This window comes from Sprattus sprattus, assembly GCF_963457725.1.
Source record: "Sprattus sprattus genome assembly, chromosome: 2".
Lineage (NCBI taxonomy): Eukaryota > Metazoa > Chordata > Actinopteri > Clupeiformes > Clupeidae > Sprattus > Sprattus sprattus.
This window is the reverse complement of record NC_137921.1, coordinates 67,383,196-67,408,189: the sequence shown is the minus strand read 5'-3', so window position 1 is coordinate 67,408,189 and position 24,994 is coordinate 67,383,196. Positions and strand designations below refer to the sequence as shown.

The 24,994-nt window shown below is 45.3% G+C and overlaps 1 protein-coding gene across 1 annotated transcript; it reads left to right on the top strand.

Annotated features, from left to right (window-relative positions):
• The first annotated feature begins 4,537 nt into the window (after nt 1–4,537).
• ppp2r5ea (protein phosphatase 2, regulatory subunit B', epsilon isoform a) lies at nt 4,538–24,181 on the top strand. The gene is made up of 14 exons (XM_080860537.1): nt 4,538–5,067; nt 11,562–11,724; nt 13,928–14,124; nt 14,984–15,085; nt 15,682–15,774; nt 17,282–17,412; nt 17,782–17,841; nt 18,742–18,850; nt 19,115–19,168; nt 19,265–19,315; nt 19,781–19,900; nt 20,099–20,226; nt 21,036–21,137; nt 21,922–24,181. The coding sequence occupies exons 2-14, from the start codon at nt 11,568–11,570 to the stop codon at nt 22,061–22,063; spliced, it is 1,446 nt and encodes a 481-aa protein (XP_080716663.1). The 5' UTR covers nt 4,538–5,067; nt 11,562–11,567; the 3' UTR covers nt 22,064–24,181.
• Nucleotides 24,182–24,994: the final 813 nt, after the last annotated feature.

The window sequence follows — 24,994 nt, the reverse complement described above, 5'->3', positions numbered from 1 at the left end:
GCAACAATTCAACAGTTTCCCAACAGCAGTGTTTTTTTAATTATTTTTTTGTTTCAAAATCAATTACCATGTGGATTATGTTAATATAGTAGACTGGGAAATTCTATACTCATTTTTTTGCACAACCCTTGTGTTGTATATGTGCTTTAATTAATGATCAGTATTTGTGTCCACAGCGGTGGGTGCCATTCTACCTGATTTACTTTTTTCCCACTAGTTTTGCCCCTTAAACACCCTTGGGACATCAAGGCCCCCAGATGGACAGTATTAAAGACGAGATAAGATTATGAAAGGATGGAGAGATGGCGAAAGAAGTAGAGGAGACACGTGATCCATTTCTTCACCTCTTTCTCTTCTGCACATGCACTGGGTTCTGGCAGTTCTGCTCTGTCTTCCCCTTTTTTGTCCCCATACTCTCCAAATGTGGTTTCACTTCTCCTCGGGACCTTTGGTGTTTCAGCTACCGTTTCTAGCATCATTTATGGTGTTTTTTTTTTGCACTTTTATCACTGTAGCCGAATAGAGGGAGCTCTCCTTCAGACCCGACTGAGACCACTTGCAGGGACCTATTTGTTTTGTCGGTAGAGGAAGTTGCGGACAAATGCATTTATGGCTTGAAAGGGCTACCTAATTATTGATCCATCTATTTACACAGATGTGAGTATATCTAGTTGATTTTTATATTTATACTCACAAAAAGATAATTCTAAGGTCAGTGCTGATTATACTCCTGTTCATCAAATATTGCCAACTAATATGAGGCCATGTTTCATGCTGTTCTTCTAAATTTGTTGGTAATAGTGCTAATTCTAAAAAAAAAAACATGTATTTGCCAATACGTATGTATGTATGTATGTGTGTGTGTGTGTGGGGGTGTGTGCTTGCACACAAGTGTGTATACGTGTGCCAGTGTGTTTACTCAGCATATGCAAATTAGCAGTATTTGGTGAACTTTGTGTTGGGTGTAGTAAGGCCTTGTTAAAGTACGTCAGTCTGTCTGTATTGTCCAATCAAATGCCACCTAATTTCTCTGCTGACATCTGCCATTTCTTATTGGTCCAGAACCCCCAGTGCCTTGACTCTGTCCCTCAGGACCGCCCAGCCATGCAGGGTCAAGGGGGACGTAGTAATTCTCTCTTTAAAGCTGTTTTGGGACAGTCCATTTGACCTGTAAAAACACAGTGCATGTCTATTATGTATATCAGTTTTGTATATTCTTTCATTTAAGTCTGTTAAGTGGTTGGCCAACATTGAATCTTCATTTAAAAAAAAAAAAAAAAACAAGCAAACTTTTTTTTGTCTTTTTATTCAAATTATTTTCAGCAAATCCAGGGGTATATATATTTAATCACATATTGTATTGATTCCCCCTTTATTTGTAATTGAAATGTGACGGTTTCCTGATTTATCTACCAGCGCAGGTGAACAAGTTTGCACAGAGCTGCTTCACTGGATAGCAGGCTCACTTTCCTTTTAGTTGTATAAGCACTGGATTTTCAAAAAGTAAATATTTGAAGAGGACAGTATTCAAATCTCGTGTGGTGGTCTGTTGGTCTCTAATAGCTATTTGAATGTGTCTGCATCTTTTCTCCTGGTAGGGAATGTTTGAAAGTTGGGTGTGGTCATATCATTTGTTTGTTTCATCTTTCATATGATAGTTTATTATGACTACAGTAAAGACACCAGAGTCATACAGACATACAAAAAAAACAATTTGTGATTCTGGCAAAAGGTTATTGATAATTGAGCTCCGCAGTCTATCAAATGTCACCCCTCCCTTCTGTGCTCATAAAGCAACATGTTGATTGGCTGGAGTCGTGTATGGCTCTGTCCAAGCCACTATGTTGATTGGCTGGAGTCGTGTATGGCTCGGTCCAAGCCACATGTTGATTGGCTGGAGTCGTGTATGGCTCGGTCCAAGCCACATGTTGATTGGCTGGAGTCGTGTATGGCTCGGTCCAAGCCACTATGTTTCTGTCCCATTCACGGAGCCAGGACTGTGTGCAAACACACGTTTTTGAGCTCAGACACTGATAAATGGCTAGAGGACTGTGAAGAGTAATTCACTGAATTTAACCAGATGTGTATAGGATTATAATCACAGACTGAACCTTTAAGACTTCAAAGATTTGCTTGCAATTGTAACTTTAAACTAGAAACATAGGCAAAGTCTTAAGTCATGCAATTTGTATTAACATGTGCTGTGACATATTTGCATGAGTTAAAGCTACTTACAACTGCGGTCCCTTGTTAAGCTCTGGTGATGGTTTATCACGGCCTGGCCTGTCATCCAGAACTAGTGGATTTTAATCAGGCCTAGGCGCCAACAACCTCCTCTGACTTGTGTAGTCCCTTTCTACTGCCTGTCCCAATCCTGCTCTGATTTCCTCCAAAGGCTCCTTTGGAAGAGAACCGAAACACAGTAGTCATTTTGTTTTTGATGCCATATACTGAAAACATGTATATTATTGAAATTGTAATGAAACAGTAAAACCTCTTTGAACAGACTTTTCAACAGACTTTTCTTGCCGCCCCTAGTTGTCATCTGCCTTTTTGGTTGCTTTTTGGAGGACTTGAGTTCCCTGACAACAGTAGCCTCCTTTCTTAAACTTCCCCATGTGACATTCCCCCTCTCCCCAAGAATCTCTTGCGTTGCCCCATGGTTGTCATTACATATAGACAGAGTGTTACAGAGATAATAGATTTGTGCTGAGAGAATGGGGTGTATTACGCGTATACAGGTTTGTACCTCAGTGTTAACAAAACTGATGTATGTGTCATCCATCTACTGTCTCGTTCGGGAAATGCTGAATAAAAACAATAGCTAATTTTACCGACTTGACTGCAGTGCATTTATTGAATAGCAGTCTGTTTTCTTTCTTAGTATTGTATTGAGTCTGACTGATTTGGATCACTATGTATGAATTACAATCAGTGATCTGTGGTAAGAGTGCAGTCAGTTCCAGGCATTTAAAATTCAAATAATAATTTAAAACATTTTATTTCCTCTTTTCCTTTTGGGCAGAGGCAGTTTTTGGAGGAATTCATACCCAAGTTAATATTTCAAAATTAAATGTGTATCTCAACCACTTCAAGAACTGCTCACTGAGTCACCACCGGTCCACGACGGAGCCATGTGTTTGCACTTTGAGCATAGTCTAAAAGTGACAGTTTATCTGTCTGCCTGTGCTCAAACAGGAACAAGCACTCACTCTTTCTTTCTCTCTGTCTTTCTCTCTCTCTCTCCCTCACACACACACACACACACACACACACACACACCGAGACAGATAAAGGGGTTATCTGCAGCGTGGCATGTTGACATTGACCTGTTAAAGGCTTTAGGAATCTTTGCTCAATTGCTCACACTCACAGAAAATCTCCCAAGGAAGGTCCAGTTGAATTTAACTCATTGTTAAAGAAACAATTTTTATTTCATTTTACTTACTTTCCTACCTGTGTAGCCTAGTTTTGGTAAAACAAATATTTTAGTTTTACAGATGTTGGAATGGCACAGCACAGACGACTTCAAGTCAACATTCACCAGTACAACTGCATTCTACACATACTTTTCTATTTTACACGTATTTCTTAAAAAGCACCATAAACAAGGAATCCAGATGCATAAAATGCAAATTAGTTTAACATTGTATGTATTTATGATACCGCTCTATCGTGGGACAGCAATATTTCTGTAACTTTGCCACAGAATTATTTAAAAACAAAAAAAGACCATCGGTTTAACAGGTCTACTCTTTCTTCATCGTAAGATCTTTTGACCCAGCACGTGTGACACCCCACTGTTGTCATGATTGCTCATCTCCAACAGGACCTCTGCTCTAACCGACGATGAAAACTGCAGTGCTTCGCTGCCCCCTAATGTTGAAATGTGACAGCCGCTTGCAGAAGACTAGTTGAGCTCACATGCACTGTACATCATACCGGTAGGCGTGGGCTATATATTATGTTACGTAATAGCATACTGTTGCCGACAGCCTATGCATTTAAGGGAGCAGGATGTATGGCATATATTTAATACTTTAACATGAACGAAATATGGAAGAATATTGCACAATAACAGAGACTATCCTATTTACTAGAATTCCCATTCATATTTAATATGTACTAGTGTACATTGTATTCAGCCTTCCACCAGTATCACCTATTTTCTTACGTAATCTTACACATGTTCCTTTTTGTAGTCTCTACAGTAGCAATGATGCTGAAGAAGTTCGCCACTTTTCAGCCCTATGTCTTCTAAACTACCATTGAGCGTCATACTATTATATATACATGTATGTTCTACATTACTATGGGTATATATATTATAATATGAAGTCCGCATTTTCGCAAGGAACACATTTCAGCGCCTGCCTGTGGTCTACTCTAAATACAACCTATCTTGATTATTCATGTTTGGAGTCAGTTGATGGAAGGGTACTACAACCAACCACAGTCGTGTTCATTATTTTGAACAACCAATCAGTACGTAGTCACTCCATAACAATTTTAGCAGGTTAGGATGATCCTCTGTTATGAGCAAGTAACCAGCTACCATGTATTTGGGGTTGAAATATTCACAATAGAGTGATGAAACCTCATTTTTGGCGGAAATTAGAAGGAGTGAAATATATTTAAGTTATTTTGCAGAGTGACTCACAACTAGGTGGATTCTCTACAACTGGGATGTATCTAGAATTCTTTGTCGGGACAACACGTACCCCTCCGAATGCTGTTATTCATGCAGTCTCAGACTAGGAGGATTATTTCGTCTGGTTAGCTAACTAGCTAGTAAGCTAGCACGCTAATGTTGGCTTGCCAGCGGTTGTTTCACTGGCTGGCCGGTACGCGTGAGTTGTGTTATCCAAAAAGGACAAGATAACTATTTTAGAATTACCTTTGTCCCGCGAAGAACCAAGCTGCAGAGACCCCCTAATTAGGCGTTAGCTAGCTTTCCAGCTAGCTAGCTAGCTAACATCCTCACACGGGACTGTTCCATACAAGTAGTAGCTAGCTGACGACGAGCTAGCTACCACCCCCACACGACATCGACAACAAAAAATCAAGGTAAACAACGATATCTTTGTATGCACTTTTTTGTTTGAATGAATTCACACGTATCTGAATATTGGTAAAACTGTAATATAATGCACAATTTACATCATTTAACAGTAACTGGCTAGCGTTGACCAGTGCTAACTTGGTTATCTTTGCTAGTAAAGTCTACGTTAGTTGCTAACGTTGACTTTAGCGAGCTTGCTGCTACCAGGGAATTGCTGTTACTTCGATCGCTAGCGTTAGCTGTTTCGCCTGGGGCTTGTGATATCCCAAGCATTAACCAGCTAATGTAAGGAGCTAGGTAGCTAGCTAGTACATACCTCAAGTTACGTTTAGAAACGTTAGTGTAGCTAGATTAGGATTGCTATCCAAACCACGTTAGTGGATTTCTAGATTTCATAATCCAGCACAGTGTTCAGTATCAATATAGCAAATGCATTCATAAATTGAATTCATATTAATCACAAACATCAAGTAATATCTGAAAGTGCATTGATTTGAGAAAGTTGTGTCACGATAGCGATTATTGCCAATGAATCGAAACAGCCGGCTATCGGCTGGCTAAAGTTGTATTTATGGTTTTTAATTTAGTTTTTCAACTTCATCGTTTGGGAAGCAAGCTGGCTAATCATTAACTTACAGTGACAGTCCATCTTGTCTAACTTTATTTTGGCAACACGTTGCTAGATTGCTGAAGGGTGAAGTATTAGGAACATTTATTATAGTAACGTAAGTTGTTTTGTATTTGAGCTTTGTTATGAGTCCACCAACTGAATTTGCTGCTAAGTGCTTATTAGCTTGTACTGTTTCCTCAGCAGTCGTAAGAAAGCTCACGTCAATATTGTTGATAGCTGTGTTGGAGTAAACTTAACTTAATTTAAACAAGTTATCAGAGAGTTACCTAGGTATGTCGTCGTCTGATTTTTCTGAAGTTCAGAAAGGAGCAAAGTTGATACTAGTGCACAATGCGTTTAACGGTAACGTTTTAGTTTGTGAATGTTCTATCCAGTCTATCTTAGAGCCTTTTTTCTTAGAAGTTTAAAAATATATATTATTATTTCTCGTTGTTTGGGCATGATGAAGAGACGGTCTAAAGAAGTCTCTAGCTGCATAGTTGTAAAGTCTGGGTCCGGATGTGTTGGGGTAGGCTTTTGCAGTCACAGAGCATGGCTTGAACATCATCTGCATGAAACAATTTGTGTCCCTTGTGATGTTTGGTGCTGTCAAAGTGCCTCCATCATCTTCTCCTGACATTTCATCAGTCTTGTTTTTCAGTTATCTGCAATGTATCGTTTGTGTTGGTGAAATGCCCACCTGCCTCACACCTGTTTTTGTCACACAGCTGCAGGCATGCATTTCGCAGGCTGACAATCGAGACCATTCAGGCACCTCTCCTGTTGTCTGCTTTTGGCAAAGCCTACCTTGTCACTTGGGTATCAGTGATTCTCGAACATGGTTATGTTTGAAAGACTATGGGGTAGGCTAATGTATGAAGCACAAGAGAGAAAAAGAAAATGTGGTGTATTTGATACTGGCTTCACCAGCTCCTTGTTTATTGGTTAACTAATTCTTAACTGACTGCTGTGCATGCTCATAGATTTTCTTCGAAGACTAGGCCAAAGTGTTGCTGCTACATGTTTTTTTGTGGAGTTCTGAGGACAAGGTTATGATATGCACTTTTCTTATTTAGTTCAAATCAGGTGCTTTTGCTTTTTGTCACCTGCCTACGTGTAGCTCATGTTTTGATATCACTTGTGATGTTGCACCGTGCCTTAAAGCAGCAATACGGAGTTCTGTTCCAAAACTAGCAGGCTAACTACCTAAAAGGCATGAAAAAAAACTTGCAAACAGCCCAGCTGATACTGATAGAAGCTTGCCAACACACTAACTGGTGTCTTTTGGCAGTATAGCTGGCAATGTCATGTGTGTGAAAGCTTTTCTTCCATTTCTGCAGGGGGTTCCAGCCCGTTACACAAAACTACATAGGGCATAGCTTGGATGGCTAGTGGGGAAGACCCAGGTGTTGATCTGTCCTTCACATGACTATATGCTATCAAAATTAATTTGAATATGGTACCCAAAGTAGTTGCCTATAAAACCATTCCTCGAAAAGTGTCAAATTGTTTAATAGTGTTACTTTAACTCCAACGTATAACCTGGCCAATGCAAAGACTTTAGGTAGGTTTAATTCAAAACATAATCCCAAATGTCCCCCTTGGCTGTCTGTCGGTATTGCTTATTTCAGCACTCATCCCCAGGTATCCTTAGTGTGCCACTGTCACCATTCACATTGGCACAGGCACTGTCCGTCTTGGGAGGGTGTGGCCTCTCGTAATTTGATGACTTGTTGGCAGAGATAGCCCCTCATCTTTACTGTAGCCTATATCTAATTTAAATGTACAGAGAGTTTTTGAAACAGCTGCGTGTTGTAGCCTAGCTGCTCTCACGCGGTGGTCAGATGCAGCTTCGTGTGCCTTTATCTGCCAAAGTCCCTTCTGTTTATGACTGTAATTATGACAGAGCTGCTTAGTCAGTGCCACACATTCACTTTCTTTATCTGGGTTATGTTCAGTATTTTAATGAATGATTTGGTGGCCACATTCTTTAGATTTCTCCCTTTAAGAAAGTTCCTCTCCTGAAGGTTGACTCACCAAAGTTAAAAGTCATAGTAAGATAAGTAAGGCTGTTGCTTTATGTTAGCGTCTCCTCCAGCATTGGTGACGCCAGAGTGGATTGGCAGCTAATCTGCAGTGCATGAAAAGCACAAAACTAGTGCTCATCAAAAATGTCTTATTGAAAAACCAGCAGGCCAGTAACTCTGTTGAATACTCTGCTTGGTGGACCCTGTGTTAACAGTATCTGCTAAAGCAACGGTTTGTGTCCAGGATGGACCATTCCTCTCCAAAACAACTACCACCCTCTCCCCACATTTCCCCCCCTGCTGCCTGCCTCGTCTTATCAGATTGCTGCTTATTGTCTTTAACTTCCTCCAGCCGAGGAGGAGCGTCGGGGGTCTCCTGGAGCAGACGCACGCATACAGCCTAACATGGGCAGAGGTGGAGCGTGAACGCTAGACGGGACCTCACCCTGCGGCCTGCTAGAGGCACTGGTGCTGCTTCCACTAGAGCGGCGCCCTGTTAACCTGACAGCCACATAAACACCCATCAGGTGGACAAAGTGCAGACGCCTCACAGAGCATACACAAATTCCAGATTTAAAGCATTAAAATGGATTTTTCGGAGAACTTGAAAATGTACAGCGTTAGTGTTTTTGCTAAGTAAGAATGTGAAGTATGCGTGTTAGATAGTGTGTTTGTATTCTTTGAGTACTGTGGAGGATTCTTTTCAGGTGGTTCCCAGTTGATTTATGGCTCAGTGTGGGTTTTTTCATTTAGCAGACGCTTGTATCTGAAGTAACTTTCAAGCAAGGTGTATTAAAAGGCAAGTTTGGTAAGGTAAAGATGCAGTTTTGTGATTCTGTTTTTGGTTTTGCAAATGGTTGTTGACAGCCATTTAAATGACACCCCTCCCTTCCGTGCTGATTAGCTTGGGTTGCTGATGGCTCGGTCTGAGCCACTATGTTTCCCCATTTGTGCCAACACTGAATGGACAGACACAGGTCTGTAAGGAGCAAATCAGTGAGTCTGGCAAAAAGTGTATGGGATTAGAATCGAAGACTAAGCCTTTAAGTAGTAGCCATTGAGAATAATACATTACATTGCATGATAATATAACAAAGGGAAAAACAGCAACAGCAGTAGTAATGATAATTACGCCCTATGCAGAATTGGCATTACGTTGATTAACCAGATCTAACCTCTCAGGGACACAGGCTAAAGCACCAGCTGAACACAAATCCTATGTGATGCATCCGTTGCTATTACTTTATCCATTATTGCTTACTCATCTCGTCTATACGTTAGCCTCAGAATGCTGCTCTCTCTCATATGCACTCCGCCTCGTAAGAACTCATTCGTTCATAGGTCATATTACGCCTTTCTTTGCATCTGACTAACTGAACAAGCCAAGCTGGTGAATTGAGACAAGATTGCAGACTAAATCCATGACCTCCCTTTTGGCCTGATTTACTGCACATCCCCCCCCCCTCCCCGTTCTCGTCACTGATCAGCGCTGGGTCCACTGGAGATAGACCTTGGGTTGGTCTGTGGGCGTATTCTAGGCACTCCCTGGTTATGTCATATTTTTTTCTGTGCCATCGGTCCGGGGACAAAGAGAAAAGCTGATTGCCACGCAGCTCTCCTGTGCTCTGATACAGCCAACTGCCAAACGTCACAGCACTGTGTATCACTCGTCAGCCCAATGCACTGAGCCCATCCAGGGCAGATGTTGATCCGTGGCTCCACTTAGAAGGAGGCGGCTAGAGGAGGAGGAGGAGGAGGAGGAGGAGGAGGGGCTGAAAAGCCAGATGATGATGACTTCCCGTCAGTCCCGGTTGTGGTCGCTCTTAATCCCCCTGTGCGGCTGCCGGGGACACACCGAGCAGAAGCTTACGTAAGGAGGAGAGCCGCTGCCACCGCCGCTGCCAGTGCCGCTGCCAGTGCCGCTGCGTGGTCCAGCTCTGCCCTATCCTGTCCCGCTCAGCCCAGCACACTCAGCCGTGCCTCACCCACCAGTGTACACACACACACACACACACACACAGACGCTGTCCTCGAAGGACCCAACCCCCCCCCACCCGCTCGCAGTTGCCCCCGTGACAGAGAATGTTCCACACGAGGACGCCCCCCTCGGCAGGGGCTGGTGGGAGGCATGGCCCTTTCTGAGTCTTAATGCGTCAGGCAGGGTTTGCTTAGCTGAAAGAAGCGAGACGTTTTTCTTCCCTCTTCTTTCTCAAACAGTGTTTCCCTATTCCTCTAATGTTAAAATGCAATTGGCAAAAGCCTGTGGTTTTAATGACATTTATCCATAATTCCCTAGTTGCTAATGCAATTCAAGAGTGTCTTGCAGGTTAGGATTTGTACTTGTTCCTAACGCTCACTTTGTAGGCCTGGCTCTATATCCTGTGTCTGAATGAGCAGTGGTGTGGTGGGGGCCATGCATTGCTAGTAGCTGGTTTAGCTGACTGGGTCAGTGTGTATTTTTGTAGGCCACCCCTGACGTGTGCCTGGAGTTCTAGAGTGATGGTGTGTGTAGCAGTGACAGATGCCCTTCACACCGAGCAGAGGCAGCAGCACTCCGACTGCCCTTCCCCTTCTTGCACTCCTTAGCTGCGTCTCAAGTGTCTCCGGATCATTCTCCAGTAACGCTGATGAGGGACCTGGATCACTGATTTTTTTCCCCTCTTAATGCCACCGATAAACTTGAACTTGAACATTCCCGTTATCAAGTAACGAAGTAGTGCTCTTTTTTAGCTCACTTGTTCCTCAGACGCGCCGGGAAGTCATAAAGTAGGCTAAACTGTCCAACACTGCCTGTTCTGTGCTGAGATTAGAATTCCTTGTGTCATCAATGTAACCATTTGTGCAGACGCTAGACGCCGTTCATCTCTCTTTTATCATGGCTTGTGTGAATCATGCTGACTGTAAATGCGGACTTTACTACCCGCCTGGTGTAAATAATATGGCTTTTCCACGGCCAGTCATTGACTGCCCGAGCTTATGCTTGGGGAGGATCATACGCTTGGTCCTTCTTCAAGTATTGGCGACTCAGAAGCCATCACTACAAACACTTTGAGTGCTTCAGCCAAGCACAGGCGAAACAGACTCACACACACACACTCACACACACACACTCACACACTCACACACACTCACACACTCACACACACACACACACTCACACACACACACACACTCACAAAAACACAAAAACACGTAGCAAGGCAGTGTGAAAGGATTCGAAGAATTTTCCAGCTGACCCTTGACTGACAACATTTTATTGGCTAGTGTAGTTTGTCATAACTTGCCACAATTAGCCTTAAAGTATGTAGGAGTGGCATGAAGTGGCATATTTAGTGGCATGAAGCAGTGAGGCCTTAGATTGCAACTGACTGAATACTTTTCCCTTTCTGATGTTATATGTCAAGCTACGGTGGCCACCAGGTAGAATAAAAACATGCAAGGTTACATCTTTGTATAATATCTACTGTAGTATAATACTATAATCCATTTCTGCTTATATTTCCCTACATACTGTACTTTGAGCTTATTACTTTACAACTTGGCTGTCACAGAATAACACAAAGGTAGATGTTTATCCTGTAATGCTTTCAGGCAGGTGTGCTTTGAAGACTGACCCCCTGTTCTATGTATATGTATGTATTCATTTAGCAGACGCTTTTATCCAAAGCAACTTACAAGGATGCATACAATTTTTTGTACATTTACACTAATGGCACACTGCACTTCAGGAGCTATTAGGGGTTGAGTGTCTTACCCAAGGACACTTCGACAGGGAATCGAACTAGCAACCTTCTGATTACTAAACTGACCCCCTGTTCTCTCTGTGACCCTCCCTCCTGTTCTTTGTCTTGTCTTCCTCTAGAGGGCCATGTCGTCCACGCCAGCCGGACCGCCGTCGGTGGACAAGGTGGACGGCTTCACCCGCAAGTCCGTGCGGAGAGCCCGGCAGAGACGGGCACAGAGCTCGTCCCAGTTCCGCGCTCAGGACAAGCCCATTGAGCTCACCCCCTTGGCGCTGCTCAAAGGTACGCTTTCTAGAAACATCCGGCTACCATACGCTCACTCCAGAGGTCCACCACAAGCCCATTGAGCTCACCCCCTTAGCGCTGCTCAAAGGTACGCTTTCTAGAAACATCCGGCTACCATACGCTCACTCCTGAGGTCCACCGCATCTACAGAGGGTCATAGACACTTGAAGGAGTAGCTGCAATGAATCTGGATCTGACACCTTTGAAGGGCCTCTTGCAACACTTACACATGTGCTTGTTATTATCCCATGTGTAATGCCTTAGTTGTAGTATAATAAATGCCGAGAAGATGTGCTTGACAAAAATCCCACCATCACAACCCTACAACTGTATTGCTACCTTACACATAATAAAGCTATTTCACATAATATTTATCTTAAAAGTATACTGTGTGCTGAGTGGGGGTGTATGTGGCCAGAGGTGAGTATAGGCTGTTGAACCCTGTTGATATCTCAACAGTAGCCACGACAGCTGATCAGATTTCTTTACAGTCAATCAATCATAAGGGATTGAGATAGGGCAGTTAACGCTGGTGACGACTGCCCAGGCTTTTAGTTAATATCCTGAAATCTGCTGTTACGAGGAAAAGGGTTTCCATCTGGCTTGTTCCAGGACAGAGTAAACCTCATAAATGTGTTGTAAAAGATGGGCTAAGCAGCTTGATAAGGCTTCTCGTACTGAGAGGGTTTTGTCAGGGCACTTTTAATATCAGACCACGCTTCAGGATGAGGAGAGCCATGTGATCGTACAAGCGATAAGGGTAGGCCCGTGATCTTCAGGTCCACCACGTTACTTGTGGGTCAAGTGGAGGTAACTGAAGGTAGCACAGTTCATACAGTTCATGTTGATAATAGCTGGAGTTTATAATCATTGTGAAGGTTGTTGACCTGTTTTTATAAACTGTACCTTTACTCGAGTACAGCGTAATGAGGGCCAGTAATGAGCGTCCTGAACAGGTTGATAAAGCTTAATTAGTGCGAGGGCCTGCCAGATCTGGGGTTGTCATCTGACACTACGGAAGCGTTAAGTCACTTAGAAGCCGTTAAACCTGAGGGAAGCACTCCTCGGATGTTACTTTTCAAGTGTGGGATCAGGCCTTTCACAGAAACACACACACACACACACACACACACACACACACACACACACAAAGATGCTCTTGGAATGCAGACAGACCAGAATGTGTATGAAAAGAGTGTGTGTGTGTGTCTGACCTTCTGCTTTCTCTGACACACACACACACACACACACACACACACACACACACACACACATATTTAAATATGCAGACACAAACACATTGTAAGACATGTACACACACACACACCAGTGCATGCATACATGAGCACATACACACTCAGACATTGTACTCATACCTTCATGCACAGACATGACAACTCACCCATTCACACACATGCTCACACATGCCCTCGCAATCTATATCTCTCCTTCATTCCTCTCAGGCCTTGAAATACACATGCCATCTCAAAACCTTTCAGTATCCCCTCAAATCCTCACTCATAAGATTCCCTTTTCATTTTTTTCCCTGCCTGGAAACATGCCCTGATGGTGTGGTCTGCCATCGCAGAACACAAGTAGTTCTTCTATTTTAGGCCAAAGGTCAGTGGCTTCTGCTGCTCACCCAAGTGTAAGGTATTTGAGGCCCTCCCCGGCTGCAAAGGTGAAGGAGCAAACCAGTCAAGCAGAGGCCGCAAGCACGCTTCTGACAAGCACAAGACTCCATGGGTTCTTCATGAAGCAATTTGGTTGTCTGTCTTACTTTTGCTTTTTCCCTCTGTCTCTCGTGTCGTTTTATCAGTACACGTGTAACAAAGTACAGCACAGTATTAACAAACCTTCGGACTCAAAATAAAGAGAAGGAGAAAAGTACAAAAGAGATATTTAACGAGGTAAAGAGGGGGCAAAATGTAATACATGCAATCAATTCTGTGATTACTCTTAACAATCACAACAACTAACTCTTTCTGTCGTGCACTCTTTCTCTCTTGCTGATGTAAATGCAATCAATTCTGTGATTAGTCAAATATCAGCAATCACAACAACAAACTCTCTCTCTCTCTCTCCCCCCCCCCCCCCTCTCTTTCCCCCTCACCCTCCTTCTCCCTCTCTCCACCCCTCTCTCTCTCTCTCTCTCTCTCTCTCTCTCTCTCCCTCCTCTCTCTCCATCCCTCTCGTGCAGATGTGTCTGCGCAGGAGCAGCCAGAGCTGTTTGTCAAGAAGCTGCAACAGTGTGGCACACTCTTCGACTTCATGGAGACGCTGTCCGACCTCAAGATGAAGGAGTACAAGCGCTCCACGCTTAACGAGTTGGTGGACTACGTCACCGTCAGCCGGGGCTACCTGACCGAGCAGACCTACCCAGAGGCGGTCAAGATGGTGAGGAGAGAGACCCATAAGCTAGCCAACACTGGGGTTTTATGTTGATTATAACAAATGTACCAACTGTCAAAAAGAGACTTATATATTTTGATATCAATGATAGAAACGCCAAATTAATCTATCGTAAACAATAGGCTATTGTGGGGGTTTTTATCATTGAAAATGTTATTTCAAATTTCAATTTGAAGTATACTTGAGTATTACACCAAACAGAACACAGCAAAAGCCATCACGATAAGTCATCACTCCGCCCTCATGTCACAGTCAGCAGACACATAACCCCATGACGACGGCCCCAACCCTAAATTTGCCCAAATTGGGTTACATTTTTCACACCGACTCGCATGAATTCACATGGACAACATTTTGGGTTTCAAGGCTTACGTCAAAATGCTTGTTGCTTCTTCTTCTGCATTCACATGTCACATCTTTGTAAGCTATATCCTTACAAAGATACATGCTGGCATGCTAATCCCTTGAAAGTGAAGCTGGACCACCCATGGCTCTATGGTGTGGTGTCAGCGATCCGTTTGGGGGACTGTGTGAGTGTGTGTGTACCATATGTGAGTGAGCGAGAGGGTGTGTGTGCGCGCGCACACACTCCGTCACCTCTTTCCCTTGGCCAAGTAGCCCAGCTGCATGCGATGGTATCTGTCAGATGAAACCACAGCCTGTGCCTACTCTTTAATCCACTGCTGACTTATTCCAATCACATCTCCTTCCATTCCTTTCTTTCTCTCTCTCTCTCTCTTTCCATCCCTCTTTCTCTCTCTCTCTCTCTCCTTCTCTCTCTCTCTTTCCAACCCTCTCTCTCTCTCTCTCTCTCTCTCTCTCTCTCTCTCTCTCTCTCTCTCAGGTGTCCTATAACATTTTCCGGACACTTCCGCCCAGTGACAGCAATGAGTTTGACCCCGAGGAGGACGAACCCACACTGGAGGCCTCCTGGCCTCACTTACAGGTACAGAAACAAACACACAAACACACACACACACACACACACACACACACACACACACACACACACACACACACAAACACACACACACAAACTCACTCACTTATTTCTTACCTCAAACACACAGCCATGGCAGTGTGCTATGTGTGCACACACTCAAGCATAATCATAGCAGCAATCTTTCCTTTAGAAATCGTAGCCATTCACTAATTAACCAGACTACTGATTCTGCTGTAAAACACCGTAAGCAGAAAGCGCCTGCGTGTGTGCGTGTGTGCGTGTGTGCGTGTGTGCGTGCGTGTGTGTGTGTGTGTGTGTGTGTGTGTGTGTGTGTGTGTGTGTGTGTGTGTGTGTGTGTGTGTGTGTGTGTGTGTGTGTGTGTGTGTGTGTGTGTGTGTGTGTGTGTGAGTGAGAACCAGGACTAGGCGGAAGGAACCCTCAGCCTGACTCTGATGTAGTTTGACTGAGCTGTGCAGCTGATGACTTATTTACCTCCTCCTCTGTCTCTCCTTCTCTGCCTCTCCTTCTCTGCCTATTTTTTCTCTTTATATTTTTCTCTCCTCCTCCTCTTGCTCCCTCTCTCTCCCTTCACCCCGCAGCTGGTCTATGAGTTCTTCATCCGTTTCCTGGAGAGCCAGGAGTTCCAGCCCAGCGTGGCCAAGAAGCATATAGACCAGAAATTTGTCTTGCAGGTGAGAGGGCCGGGCTGGGTGGGTAGGGTGGTGGGTAGGGTGCCGGGCAGGGTGGGTAGGGTGCCGGGCAGGGTGGCTAGGGTGCCGGGTAGGGTGGGTAGGGTGCCGGGCAGGGTGGCTAGGGTGGTTAGGGTGCCGGGCTGGGTGGCTAGGGTGCCGGGTAGGGTGGGTAGGGTGCCGGGCAGGGTGGCTAGGGTGGTTAGGGTGCCGGGTAGGGTGGCTAGGGTGCCGGGCAGGGAGGGTAGGGTGCCGGGCAGGGTGGGTAGGGTGCCAGGCAGGGTGGGTAGGGTGGCTAGGGTGCCGGGCAGGGTGGGTAGGGTGGCTAGGGTGCCGGGCAGGGTGGGTAGGGAACCGGGCAGGGTGGGTAGGGTGTCAGGCAGGAAGAACTGCTTATTCCCCCCCTGCAGGAACGGGGAGGGCTCCATGGGGCGCCAACCAATTTGGGGAGGGAACCGTGGTCAGATTTGACAAGGCGTTGACTGACCAGGAGCTGTCTGTGAGATTGATTATATGTGGGTAATGGAACAAGCAGATAAAGTTTCACACCAACTTTCTGGAGAGTAATCACTAAGGGTATGGCACCTCTGGCTTGAGAGGTGGTGTGAGGGCCCCCTAGTGGAGAGATGAACCATAGAAAAGTTAATGCCCAGTTTGGGGCCTCATTGCACATTTTACATTATTCATTTGGCAGATGCTTTGGCAGATCCATAGCTACTCACAATTGTGGATCTTCAATCTACTCCTGTTCCAAGTAGAGCTAATCAAAGTCAGAGTGTTTTTTTATAAAGCTCTCAATTTGCTACATTAGGTGCCTTAAAGCCAATAAGGCAGCCATGTTGACATGTAGGCGTTAGGCATACAGTGTGGCAGTAGAAGACGTGCAGGGTGGAGAACAGACATGTGCACCTTTAATAAGTCGAACAGGTGGAATAATGAAGGCAGAATGAGGCGTTGTGACGTGTAAAACGGAGGCGAGTGCGGATGATGGGATTAGGCCTGTGATCCCTGTGCCAGTCAATGATCCACTCACTGAGTTCCTAACAAGGCCTGGAGTGCAGCAGCCTGAAAACACATCTGAACTGAGATCAGTGTTCGCTAGGTTGATGGCACGCAAATGAGTTCCAAGATGGGTTGCTGCATCTGTGGAGCTTTAACTCAAAAGTTTTGTCCAGATTCTAGGTTTTTCTATGGCATTCACTTGATTCCGTATCACAGAGTAACAGGAGGCTTCTGTATGAACTGAGCACAGGGCTCTTCTGCAGCAATGCCCTGATTGAGGGTACATAGATTGAGGGTTTAGATCCATGCTCTTCTACTCATTAACAACGTTCACCTACACCCTCTAGTCCCTGTTAGATATTTAGCAGTTATCATTTGTGCTTTAATGAGCTGAATATATGATGACCCTAGTTACCTCCAGTTACCTCCCGGCATCAACCATCAACACATGCATTCCATTCTGTTCCGTCCTCCAACCATTCACTCCCTCTCTCCTTCTCTCCCATAGCTGCTGGAGCTCTTTGACAGTGAGGACCCGCGTGAGAGGGACTGCCTGAAAACGGTTCTGCACAGAATCTATGGGAAGTTCTTGGGCCTGCGTGCTTTCATCCGCAAACAGATCAACAACATTTTCTTATGGTGAGCCCCCCAGCCTGTTGTGAAATCTTACATTTGTTCTGCAACATGCTTTTGAAGTGAATAGCAGTGCCTACACGCCTGTCACTGAGAAGTTGTCTTTCTCTGTCTGGTTTTGTGCACTCTATCTGTGTGTTTGTGTTTATTTGAGTGTGTGTGTGTGTCTGTGTGTGTGCTTCTATCTATCTGTTTTTCTCTCCATTTCTTGGCTCTGACACCTCTATATCCCCATCACTCTTTCTCTCCCCCTCCCTCGCTCTCTCTCTGCCTCTTCCTTCCTTCCTTCCTTCCTTCCTGGTTTCTTCCTCCCTTGTTACTGCTTTGGGATCTCTAATCTTCTGCCCTCTCGTTCTCCTTGTCTGGTCCCTGCAGTTTTGTCTATGAGACGGAGCACTTCAGTGGTGTGGCTGAGCTGCTCGAGATCCTGGGCAGGTGAGTGATCACATCCTCCATACGGTCATCATGCCTGTTTATGTCTGTGTCTGGCCAGTCCTGTTTTTAGCAGCCATTTCAAGAGGCTTTCAGCACCCCGACCACCTCCCCCCCCCCCCCCCCCCTCTTCCACTAAGCACCTCCTTGGACTTTCAAACGGATACATTAGTAAGGCGATACATAAGAGTCTGACGCTGATCTTGAGCAGGCTTCTGTCAGAGTGTGCTACGCTCCTGGTCCCCTGCGCCGGCTGCAGAGAGCTGGGTCTGCAAGAGTCTGAACCTCAGGAAGGTTAAAACCCTGTCTGGGCCGGGGCCAGCACCCAGACCGCCATCTTGTTAGAGTTTTCTGCAGCCTTTCATTTTCTGGTCTTGTTTGGTTTTATGTAGTTTTTTTTTTCTTCTTCATATATTTTTGGCATTTTTTTGGTATTTAGGTTCATTTTTTATGTATGCAGTCCTTTTAATAGCTTTTAAATATGCAGTTCAGTTAAGTTGTTGTAAAGTTTTCAATATAATTATGTATTTTGTTATTAATTTGTTTGTGTGTAATGGACATATATTGAGCAGCCTAACAGGTGGGGTATTTAAGAGATTGTCAGCGGTCTGTGAGCCCCCAACAGTCAGCCCTCTGTAATCTGCTTCTGATGATGAGCGAGTCTAAGTGCTCAGCTAAATGATTGAATGTGGATGTGGATGAATACATGTCCTCAGTGCTTCTCTCATCTCTCTCCCTCCCTCCCTTTCTCTCTCTCCCCCTCTCCCTCTCCCTCTCTCTCTCTCTCCCCCTCTCCCTCCCTCTCTCTCCCCCTCTCCTTCCCTTTCTCTGCCTTTCCCTCTCTCTCTCCCCCTCTCCCTCCCTCTCTCTCTGCCTCTCTCTCTTCTCCGCTCCCCCCTCCAGCATCATCAATGGCTTTGCGTTGCCTCTGAAGGCCGAGCACAAGCAGTTCCTGGTCAAAGTCTTACTGCCGCTGCACACTGTCAAGAGCCTGTCACTCTTCCACGCACAGGTATGTGAGGCACGCCGGTTGCTGGGGAGATGACCTTTAGTGCTGTTTGGACTATTTTAACTCTATCTCTTTTTCAACTGTCTTTGTTTCGTTTGTGTAATTCATCTTTCTTTTCTTCCCTCCTTCTCTGTCTGTGTATGTGTTTTTTTGAGTGGACACTCTTTATATCAGTAAAAACAATTCATCTTTTTCCATGTAGAACACTGATCATGAACTTCTGTTATTTCCTGCTGACTCGTCTTCTTATCTCTCCTCCTCCCACAGTTGGCCTATTGTATTGTACAATTCTTAGAAAAGGAACCAATGTTAACGGAGCCAGTAAGTGACCTGCTTGATCAGACACACACTTTGTTTTTTCTTCTCATCGCGTCGATCCTCCTCGTCAATCTTTGTCATGTCTTTGTCATTTCTCAGGTAATCAGAGGCTTGCTGAAATTCTGGCCCAAAACATGCAGTCAGAAAGAGGTCAGTCAGTTAGGCTGTCTTTGAGCCCGTTGACACCCTTTTTTTTTTGTAGACATGGCATTATGCATACTACTTTAGATTAGCGTCATAGAGTCTGTTCTATGATAGATAGCTGCATCAAGATGTAGATACGGCATTACTACATACTGTTTTGCATATTATTTTACTGATAATGCTCATTTATTACATTGTGAATTAAAGCCTTTGTCATTGTATTTGCATACAATGAAGTTTGTATCGCGTGTGTGTGTGTGTGTGTGTGTGGGGGGGGGTGGGGGTGGGGGTGGAGGGGTGTGTGTGTGTGTGGGGGTGGGGGTGGAGGTGTGTGTGTGGGGGGGTGTGTGTGTGTGTGGGGGTGTGTGTGGGTGTGTGTGTGTGTGGGGGTGTGTGTGTGGGGTGTGTGTGTGTGGGGTCTCCCTTATTTGTGAGTCCTGACTGGGTGTCCCGGTGTGTGTCGTCCCACAGGTGATGTTTCTGGGCGAGTTAGAGGAGATCCTGGATGTGATCGAGCCCGCCCAGTTTGTCAAGATTCAGGAGCACCTCTTCAAGCAGATCTCCAGATGTGTGTCCAGCCCCCACTTCCAGGTCTGGATCTCTGGTTGCCTTGTGTGTGTGTGTGTGTGTGTGTGTGTGTGTGTGTGTGTGTGTGTGTGTGTGTGTGTGTGTGTGTGTGTGTGTGTGTGTGTGTGTTTTTAAAGACAAGGTATCACACAGTGACCCTCTCTATCAGAGCTGGCCCTGACTGACTGACTGACTAACTGTCTGTCCGTGTCTGTGTGTCAGGTGGCAGAGCGTGCTCTCTACTACTGGAACAACGAGTACATCATGAGTCTGATCGAGGAGAACTCCAACATCATCCTGCCCATCATGTTTGCCAGCCTCTACCGCATCTCCAAAGAGCACTGGAACCCGTGAGTACTGGCGCGCGTGTGTGCGTGTTGGTGCGCGTGTGTGTGTGTTGGTGCGCGCGTGTGTGTTGGTGGGTGAGTGTGTGTGATGGCGCGCGTGTGTGTGATGGCGCGCGTGTGTGTAATGGAGCGCGTGTGTGTGTGTTGGCGCACGTGTGTGTGTGGGGTGGGGGTTCAGTCCTTGGGACAGATTGGTGTCAAATTTGGCTAGTCTTTGCAGGGTTTTGTTTTTGCTTCTTTAAAGAATGTAAAAATTTGACTAACTGTTATGAGTTGAAAAGTTCACAGAAGCCTCTGTCTGTCAGAGTGGTCTGTCCAAAACGACCCAAAAGGCCGAGATATACTCAGTTAATGAGCATGAATTGCTACGTGCTTACGCGTTGCGTTTCACGAAATTCCAGCAATTCACCGCCAGAACAATAGGCTTGCGTAGAATAATGAAGTCTAGAAAAGTCGCCCGACGCACGCAGGACGTGAAAAGTCGCGCAAGGGTTGCGCAAGGGGCTTGCAGGGCCTCTTGCGCTTGCGCCTCTGACCATAAATTGGCCTTAAGACTGAGCAGAATGCATACGTTACTCACTGAGCTGAATGCATACTTTACTCACTGAGCTGAATGCATACTTTACTCACAGAGCAGAATGCATACTTTACTCACTGAGCTGAATGCATACTTTACTCACTGAGCTGAATGCATACTTTACTCACTGAGCTGAATGCATACTTTACTCACTGAGCTGAATGCATACTTTACTCACTGAGCTGAATGCATACTTTACTCACTGAGCTGTTTGCCTGTCCTTAACCCCCCACAGGGCGATCTCCGCTTTAATCTACAACGTGCTCAAAGCCTTCATGGAGATGAACAGCACCTTGTTCGACGAGCTGGCAGCCACCTACAAAGCCGAGCGCCAGAGGTGAGTGCTGGAGGAGCCGTGTGCTCGGCCAGTGAGGCCCAGATCAATCAGGGGTTTACAAATACCATTGATTGATTGATTGATTGATTGATTGAGAGCGGTTCAGAGACTCATAATAAATGTACCAATGCTGGTAACACATGAACCATCATCAAGTCTTAGTTCACCTCAGTACATGTGGCTAGGAAGTGTCATCAGCATGTTTTGTGTAGAGGCGTAGTCTGTCATGGTCATGTCACTTCCTCTGTAGGCCACTCTCTGCACTTGCTCCACCCTGAGAAAGCACTGAGTGCCATGACCTCAGTGATGTTTCTCATCTCTCTCTCTCTCTCTCTCGCTCTCTCTCTCTGTCTGTCTCTCTCTCTCTCTCTCGCTCTCTCTGTCTGTCTGTCTCTCTCTCTCTCTCTGTCTTTTCTTTTTGTCTCTTTCTTTTCTCCCTCTCTCCCTGTTTCCTCTCTTTCTTTTCTTTTCTTTCTCTCTCTCTGTCCCTCTTACCTCTCCCTTCTCTCTCTCTCTCTCTCTGTCTCTCTCTCTCTTTCTCTCTCTCTCTCTCTGTCTCTCTCTCTCTCTGTCTCTCTCTCTTTCTCTCTCTCTCTGTCTCTCTCTCTCTTTCTCTCTCTCTCTCTCTGTCTCTCTCTCTCTCTCTCTCTCTCTCTCTCTCTCTCTCTCTCTCTCTGTCTCTCTCTCTCTCTCTCTCTCTCTCTCTCTGTCTCTCTCATCTCTCTCTCTCTCTCTCTCTCTCTGTCTCTCTCTCTCTGTCTCTCTCTCTCTTTCTCTCTCTCAGGGAAAAGAAGAAGGAGAAGGACCGTGAGGAGCTGTGGCGGCAGCTGGAGGAGCTGGAGCTGAGGAGGGCCATCCAGAACAGTGACGCCTCCGCCCCCGCCCCCCCGGCCCCCGCTCCCGTCGCCCCCGTCATCCCCACCTAACACTGCAGCAACGCCCTCAGCCTTCCTCCACCCTCCTCTCCCTCACCTCACCTCACCTCACCTCACTCGTCCTCCTTCCAATCACATTTCCCTCACCTGCTGGGAGAGAAGAATAGAGGGATGGAGAGAGAGAGCGAGAGAGATGGAGAGAGGGAGGGAGGAAGAAAGAAAGAGATAGAGAGAGAGGGAGAGAGACACGTCTCACCTCATACCATGCTCCTTACTTTACTGTAGAGTTCCACTGCACTCACCCCCTCCCCCCCTTTTTTTTTTTTTGATTTTGTGTCTCAATAGCACTGTAAATATTTGTATCCTCTCTTGTTTTAGCCTCCTGATGACAACTACACTGAAAGGAAAATGAAAATTACAAAAAAAAAAGAAGGAACAAAAAAAAAAAAAAAACAACGACTGAACAAGCTATAGAATTGTGTATACCTGTGGGAAGATTAAGAGTTGAATGCACTCCGCTTTGAGCTTTTGGTTTTTGATTCATTTTGGAGTCTAGTACAGAAGAATGAAATGAATGATAATGATAATCAACCCTGATCGATTGATGTCGGGGTCGCCGCTTAATGTCCTCTTCCTGCTCACCGAGCCAGCAGAGGCCATGTCTTATCCTTTTTCTTTTTTTTTTTGTTCCTCCTTTATTTTGTCTCTTGTTGAATTATTTGCAAAGAAAGGGACTGTAGAATCCCCCTGTTTCTTCAAAGCCAGCAGCTAAGAGGAAGAACTGAGGCCTCGCTCACCAATTCTCCCAATGGCGCCTCAGCGAAGATGTTTTGTTCGGCGAACACAAGCGTCTCTCCCCTCCCAGGACACCAGCCCGGGGGGGGGAGGAATAACATTAGAACAAATCGAAGAAGTGAAGGGAGAGGAAAAGAAGTTCGTCCCATCAGTCGCCTCGTTTTCCTTCACTTGACCAATGGCTCCGCATCCCTTCTGCCTCAGTAGACTTTTGTAAAATAAACCAGCATTTTTGTCTTCAGAAACCTCCAGACCAATAGCACTTCTCTCCTCTCCTCAAACTCACCTCAGCTCCTCATCCACATCCACATCCATTGGTTGGTGCTAGTCAGGCACTGGCGCCCTCTCGGCCAATCCGCTGTCAGGTTTTAAAGGCTGGCCTCAAGTGTGTGGCTCAACCCCTGACCCCTGACCCCTTGACCCCTCGATCCTTCTCCCATCCCTGAAGGAGTTTTATTTTTCTATATGTGTTGGGGAAAAAAAAACAAAAAAAACAACAACTAGGCAGCGACCTGGTTTGTGTTCTAACGTGTTAACCCTTATCCCTTACGTGAAGGGATCCCTGAGGAACTGATATAGATATGTGGATGTGTGTGTGATCACCCTTTACGAATTTTAGAGCTGTCCGGACGGGCCCCCTCCAACCAGATAGGTGGCGCTGTTGATGACGAGGACTTTCGAAGAATCGGGTTTCGAAGTGTGGTATTCCCAATCCAGTTCAGTAGTATGTTTTCTAAGATGGGACTTTGAGAATGCTTTGAGACCGGTCCTGCTTTCACCATTTCTGGAGACTAGTCTCCATTTTAAATCGGTTGTCTTGGGGACTTGGCTCTGGCCTGGCTGGTGAGTTGTACCAGCGCCTTGCCTGGTCTGTTAGGCATCCTTTCGTGAAGCCTGCCAGTGATGTGGACAAAGCAAAAACCAGCATGGTAGGGGGACCACAAGGACTTGGGTTTGGAGATGGTTGCATCCTATTGCAGAAGTCCATAAACCAGGAAAAAAAACACACAAAAAAAATAACGGGGTGCCAGTGTTTTGAGAGGAGTGTATAAGAGCACTTACTTTTAATGGTATCCAGTGTATTTTCTGATAGATATTTTTTTTGTCTTTCCTGAAGGATGTGGTGTTTTCAAGGAGAAAAAAAAAAAACGTTTTATTTTATTTTTGTGTTATTTTATTTTGATTTTTTGTAACAGAGAGTGTGTGTGTGTGTGTGTGTGTTTCCTCACTCCAGCTTTAGTCTTCAGTCTTACCCCCCTCTGTTTCAGTATCTCAGCCAACCCAACCGCCCTCCTCTTTTCTCTTATGACGGCCCTGGTTTGATATGATTTAAATATGAAAAAATAATAATGAAATTAAGATTTTAAAGGGTTGGAAGTGTAAAAGAAAAAAAAATATTTTAAAAAGTCAAGAAATAAGAAATAAAACTTGTTTTGCGATAAAAGGTGTATGCAAAGGTGTCGTATATTGGCTTTTATGCCATTCCTTGCCTGTGTCTGTGTCTGTGTCTGTGTCTGTGTCTGTGTCTGTGTCTGTGTCTGTGTCTATGCGTCACACAGACACACACGCAAACTGTTTTTCCTAATGGTGTCCTGGAAAGAATCAAACCCTTTGTATGTTCAAACATGCTTCATCTACTTTGAGCCACAGGGTGGCAGTAGAAACACAGTAACACCCCGCTTGTGTTTTCAGAGGTGGAGGATGTTGTGCTCAATTTCTCCATCACTGATGTCCTTCTTACTGATCATATTAGGTAGTATTATCACTAAGAACGCGTTATGCATCATACTGAACCCTTTTTCAAGATGCAGTAGTGTCCTCAGCATCCATGCACAGTAAAGCATAGTATGTTTCTTACCCTGTGAAGCTGCTCATAGTCTACCATTACTATCTGCACGTTATACTAAGTCTTGGTTCATTAGTTGTTATCCATCCCCACAGATGCGGGATTAAGGCAACAGGGAGTGTGAGTGTGTCAGTTGGACTAGTGAGGTTTCTCACCTGCGAGGTGAAACTGTTCCTCACCCCATCAGTGGAACGCTGACCTAGAGGGCACAGAGGCCAGTTTCTGTGTGCTGGTAGAGAAGAGAACCTTTGTACACCTTACACCTGTAGGACAAGCTCAGGGCGATAGCCCCTAGGCCCAGCCTTGGCCCTAGAATACACGGGGAGAGTGAGTTTGTAGCT

Excerpts from the sequence above, each read along its gene's own strand:
- ppp2r5ea (XM_080860537.1), top strand. The coding sequence starts at position 11,568 with ATGTCGTCCACGCCAGCCGGACCGCCGTCGGTGGACAAGGTGGACGGC. Across the intron at positions 15,775-17,281 it reads ACCAGAAATTTGTCTTGCAG|CTGCTGGAGCTCTTTGACAG; the intron begins GTGAGAGGGCCG and ends TCTCTCCCATAG. Across the intron at positions 17,413-17,781 it reads ATCAACAACATTTTCTTATG|TTTTGTCTATGAGACGGAGC; the intron begins GTGAGCCCCCCA and ends TGGTCCCTGCAG.